This window comes from Branchiostoma lanceolatum, chromosome 14 (genome assembly GCF_035083965.1).
Source record: "Branchiostoma lanceolatum isolate klBraLanc5 chromosome 14, klBraLanc5.hap2, whole genome shotgun sequence".
In the NCBI taxonomy this organism is placed as follows: Eukaryota; Metazoa; Chordata; class Leptocardii; order Amphioxiformes; family Branchiostomatidae; genus Branchiostoma; species Branchiostoma lanceolatum.
In genome coordinates, this window is record NC_089735.1 from 345,637 (window position 1) to 351,636 (window position 6,000).

General features: G+C 44.7%; 1 protein-coding gene across 1 annotated transcript in view; it reads left to right on the plus strand.

The window, feature by feature from the left end:
• Positions 1–5,731, plus strand: part of LOC136448639 (extracellular matrix organizing protein FRAS1-like) — a 99,557-nt gene extending 93,826 nt beyond the window's left edge. Inside the window, exons 70-74 of the mRNA XM_066448277.1 lie at positions 49–161; positions 798–964; positions 1,592–1,797; positions 2,604–2,750; positions 3,303–5,731. Coding sequence (XP_066304374.1) covers positions 49–161; positions 798–964; positions 1,592–1,797; positions 2,604–2,750; positions 3,303–3,797 — 1,128 coding nt within the window. The 3' untranslated portion in view covers positions 3,798–5,731. The remainder of the gene's footprint in view (positions 1–48; positions 162–797; positions 965–1,591; positions 1,798–2,603; positions 2,751–3,302) is intronic.
• The last annotated feature ends 269 nt before the right edge of the window (positions 5,732–6,000 follow it).

Genomic DNA, 6,000 nt, shown 5'->3' on the forward strand with positions numbered 1-6,000 from the left:
CATTCATTCATTCATTCATTCATTCATTCATTCATTCATTCATTCAAGGACTACTCCGGGGAGTACGTCGTCGAGCTCGTCCCCTGCACCGTCAAGCCGACGCAGGCCTACGTGTTCCCCGGGGACAGCACGCTCATGTGCACCGCGCACCAGACTGAGAGGTGGGGACGGATATACACACATAGACATACACACACACACATCGTGCATGCACGCACACAGACATGGCACACAAACACACGTCACATGCAAACACACACTCTCAAACATACACACGCACGCACACATACACGCACACCGCACCAGACTGAAAGGGTTGGTACCTACACATAGACATACACACACACACCCCACATGCACACAGACACATTGTACACATACACACACCTCACACACACACACCACACACACATCGCACACACACACATTGTGCGCACACACGCACACACATCGCACACATATGACAAAGAATGCACAGGAGATGTTGTGTACATTAACAGCTTTATAATGAGCAGAACGTACAGACGATGTTGTGTACATTAACAGCTTTATAATGAACAGAATGTTCTGACGATGTTGTGTACATTAACAGCTTTATAATGAGCAGAACGTACAGACGATGTTGTGTACATTGACAGCTTTATAATGAACAGAATGTTCTGACGATGTTGTGTACATTAACAGCTTTATAATGATCAGAATGTCCAGGCGATGTTGTGTACATTAACAGCTTTATAAAGAACAGAATGTTCAGGCGACATCAGGCTGCACATTAACGGCACGATGTCCGTTGGCAGGTTCACGGTCCCGATCGCGTTCCAGCAGACGAACCGGCCGGTCCCCGTGGTCTACACGCTCAACACGGAGTTCCACCTGCTCAACAACGAGAAGGTCTTCCTGACCGACCCCACCAACTCCAACCTGCTACCCCAGGAGCTGGACTACAAGGGGGCCTTTTCGAGAGGTGAGGGGGGGTCTTGGGTGCTCAAGGGGGGTCTCAGGTGCTCAGGGGGGTCTCAGGGGCTCAGGGAGGGGTCTCAGGTGCTCAGGGGGGTCTAAGGTGCTCATGGGGGTCTTAGCTAACAACCTGCTGCCTCAGGAGCTGGACTACAAGGGGGCCTTCTCTAGAGGTGAGGGGTTCTCAGTGGGGTCTTAACTAACAACAAGACTATAAGGGGGCATTCTCGAGAGGTAACAGTGGGGGTATTCAGTAGTAAAGTGGTATTCTGTTTGAGGTGAGAGTGGACAGGGGGTCTTCAATATAACCGACGGGACGCTCTTTGTAGGGTAGCTCAATGACTTTAAGATGGTCTTTGTCAATACAATATTTGGGAGGGTTTTACAGATCCAGTGGGAGATTTCTGTAAGTCATAACTGGATCAGGGACCTTTTTTTTTTCATTAAGTCTGTTTTCTGTGTTCCCAAGGCAGTCGATATTCTAGAGGTTTTTACAGATTGATTTTCAGTGAGAGATTTTCGGTTATTAAGTCCGTTTTCTGCGTTGTTTCCAGGCCAGATGATATTCCAGAGGTTTTTACAGATTCAGTGGGAGATTTTCGGTTATTAAGTCCGTTCTCCGTGTTGTTTCCAGGCCAGACCATATTCGGGCGCGTCCTGTGGAACCCGGAGCAGGACCTGAGCTCGGCGTACCGCCTGCAGATCGAGAAGGTGTACCTCTGCACCGGCACCGACGGCTACATACCCTTCTTCGACCCCGACGGAACGATCTACAACGAGGGACCGCAGTACGGCTGCATCCAACCCTCCCGACACCTCAAGTACAGGTTCCTCCTACTGGTAAGGTGACTTCCTTGGAGTCTGGAGACTTAAGATCATATTCTTCTTAATGTGCTTTTTTTATTCTGCAATTCTGCTTAATGTCGGGGTGGGGTCGGGTGGCGCAGCAGCAGAGCGTTCGGCTCAGAACCAAGAGGTCCCGAGTTCGAATCCTGTCATGTCACTGATCTTGTGCCCTTGGGAAAGGCACTTTACACGACTTTCCTCACTCCACCCAGGTGTAAATGGGTACCTGACTTTGGTTGGGGAAGGTCGTATTGAGGTCACCTGGTGGCGCCGAATGGCAGCCGCCCAGACCCTTGCGACAATTCCACATAATGCAAGTGTGGATAAGATATGTATATGACTTTGTAAATGTTGTATATTATGTGAAACCTGTAAACCCTGCATCAATTCAGCACTCGAAAGGATGCCATTTTCTGACCATGTTCTGACCAATAAAAACCATTTATTATTATATTATTATTATTATTATTATTTTTATGTTGCCTGCATGAGGGGTTCTATATATGAGCGAGAAAACGCTTAACAACATATTTTTCTGGTGACATTTTTCAGTTCTGTCAAAGTTCTTGCATGTTGAGAAAATGACTAGAGATAAGATAGGAAAAACTGGAGGTCCCCAAATGAAGTGCACCATATTGGATGTTTGTTTTTATTTTTCAAGTTTGATAATCAGTAAAGCTATGTTTGGCTTGGCAACAAAAAAGAAAGCCCGACAAAAACACGTACAAAGACGTCAAAAACAAGCCAGAGCCAAACCTCTGCTTGGAGAGTACTCAAATTGTGGTGGTTTTTTTCCGCAGGACCGTTCTAACCGGGCGCGAGAGGACCGGTACTTCAACCAGGTTCCATTCGAGGCGCACTTCTCCCAGGACCTATCGGATTACACCCCCATGTCGGACCTGGCTGGGGTGGACGGCTTCATGATGAAAGTCGATCCTCTCTACAAGGTAGTTTTTACGTTTTTACTCCTTTTGTCCTTTGCTTGTATTGCTTATCAGATAGTGCAGTGGAATAGCCATTATGGGAGGCCCATAAGAAAAATTGGTCTAATAACCATTTTTGGAAGGCTGGAATTTTTATTTGCGTTTCCTGTAGTACGTTTGTGTCTGATTTTCTTTCGTCGTCCCATCTGCCGGTGGAGGTTGGACACCAGTGGTATAATTCTGGCCAACCCTTCGCTATAGATTTACTGTGGTAAGACCAATTTTTCGAATTTCGAGAGTTTACAGTCAAGTGTTTGCTTTCTCTCCTCTGGTGTGCAGGTGGAGGTACATGTACCGATATGCGATATATCCAAGCGATATATATAGCCAAGCCCTAGCTATAGATATGGCTGTGGTCCGACAGTCCCTGAGGTTTTTGTTTGATTTCTCTCCTCCTCCCATGCGGAGGCCGGGCACCTGTGGTACCGTTCTGGCCAGCTCGTAGCTAGTTACAGTGGTACAAAATGTCTGACCTCTGAGGTTTGTGTTTGATGTTTCTCCTCCTCCCGTCTGCAGGTGGAGGCTGGGCACCAGTGGTACCTTCAGGTCATCTACATCATTGGTCCGCAGGGGATGATGCCTCGCTTCCGCCGCTCCGTCGCCATGGCGATCGACAAACGTGACGTCTCCGACAACCACGTTGAGACCTCCGCAGGCGACAGAGACGTCAAGAACGGGACCAACATGCGGTTCCTGCAGCTGGAGTCCGACAGCGGCGGGCTGACCGGCAGCGCGGGGGCGGTTGCCGCGTCCGTGACGATCCTCCTGCTCCTCCTCATCATCGTCATCATCGTGTTCGTCGTCTTCAGAAGGCGAAGGCGCGAAGGTCGTAAGGACAAACAGGAGAAAACGTTCGACAACCTGAGAATGGACATCATGAAAAAGTCAGGTGGAAAAGGAGAACCCTGTGGCAAGCAGGACGTCACGCCGGCCAGCAGCGTCAAGGTCAAAAGGGTCAACTTAGAGGTCAAGGTCAACAACAAAAGTGTCTCCAAGGGCACGGAAGTATAGCATGATATCTTACCTCATTGTGCGTGCCAAGAGTGTATATTGTAAATGGACCAAAGGACTATTTTTTGTACAATATTTTGTTGCCGCATGAAGGCCCAATTGTTGTCATGTATAAATGTTTGTCATTCCAGTGTGCGAGTGAGGAGAGTGACTGTGTTTGTTATAGACTTTCGGTGAAGAAGTCGTGCCACAAAAATCACTTTTAAGTTTATTTCTTAGTTGCCGCATACTTCTCATAGCATTAAGGAGCTGAGGCCAGAAGGCCTCCCAAGTTTAATTGGTTGGTTCTTGGATAACGAAAAAGAATTGATACTAGACTGGAAGACAACAAGGAAACAGAGGGTAAGGCCACACCACTTCAATTTTTTGGTTAACGGAATTTTAAAAAAAATTCCAAATTCCAAAATCAACATGAAAACAGAATCTCAGAGGAAAGTCTGTACTTTGGTGCACACAGTTTCAGGGAGTGGACAGGGTCCGGTACCTTCTGTTTTCATGATTTTTTTTCTTCTAAAATTTAAAAAAATTCTGTTAACCAAGAAATTAAATTGGTGTGGCCTAAGGGCCATATTTATGACTAAGTTTTAGGGAGGAAATATTGTCAGATCTGAGCTTCCCTCACCGCCCCTTCTTTTCTCCGCATTTTTTCTTTATGCTTCAACCTTTTATCATTGAATTTCTAAGAACCAGGGAATTACATTTGTGTGGCCTAAGGACGGTAATATCAGATATCAGAAGAAATATCGGGTTTGTTGGACGTTTGTTCTATCTGGTCATGAGGCACATATAAGAGTGGAACAGTGACCAATTTATGCTTCAAGATGTTACAAAAATGACTTGTTTCCATAGAACCATCTCCAGGGTACATGTATGCTGATTAGTTATCGTCGTCTCGTTATTTATTATTGTAGTGTGCCAAACTCAGAGTACCTGGTCTAGAAAGGACCGATGGTTTCCTGCCATTAAAGTTTGATGTTGTCATCATCAGGGAGTTTAGGGGAGGCAGTTAAGTTTTATTTCTGAAATGTCTCCATTTTTATTGACCATTGTACATATTAAACTCTTCCATATACACATTGTTGTCACCCATAGAATTATTTTGGGATGGCCCTGCTGGAGTCAGTAGTATCATTTATTAGTGTATGGCGTTTATTTTTCACTACTATGTGGCAGACTTACATGTATGCAGCATTGTGTGTATGAATCAAACGATATACCGAACGTCTTGTACTAGGACTGGTTTTACTTATGCTAGTGTGTTACTGTACATGAGCAGGACATGGTGTATTTTATATACTTCAATACCAACTCTTTTACTACAGTCAGGGATTTACTATTAACAAGCACCGAAGCACATCTATGTAGTAACTGTGTGTAAATAGTAGCTTTACTTTGAAGAAAACTACATTGTTGTCAATTGAATTCAGCAACTATATAACTATTGTACTTCTCACTGAGGCTTCTACTCTTAAATCTGTTTGAACTTACCTTGTACTTAATGAACTTTAGTGGGATAAATTTCCAACAAAGGTAAAATACTAGTACCTTTTAAAATGAGTTATCTTACCACAGAAAACAGAGAAGGTGCTATTTCTTTTTTAAATGATTTGTAACCAGTGCAGCAGGTGTAGTTTGTCAATTTTTATTTTGCAGCAATCTTGAGTTTAAAAAAAGTACTTATGCAGACTACAGACCAGGGTAGTTTTGTTCAGTACAAGTATTTCAGAGGAAGAATTATATGTTACTAATTACATGTATCTACTTCACTTAGTAGAATACAGACCCCCCCTCTGAGAGGGAATTGGTCTTAACGCACAGCGATAGATTTTAGTCGACACATTTTAGCCTGTAGAATATATGCTCCTCTTTTAATCGTCTATATTGAAATTAAGCTAATTAAAGATGAATGTTTTGTAATAAATGATACAAACGAACTTGCTTATTATCGTTTCCTTTCTTGCTCTGCATACGTCTGGTGCAAGGCACTACCTGGAGGTAAGTGGGGTCGTGTGGCGCAACGGCAGAGCTTTCGGCACAGGACCAAGAGGTCCCGGGTTCAAATCCTCTGTCTCCTGTGTACTATTACCTACATTCTACATCTATCCATATTCGTAAACTCAACATCGGGCCACACCTGAACGTAACATGGTGTTAATAAAGCGCCGCCCAGTGACAGGTGCAGGTACTGCACCAGCTGACCTCC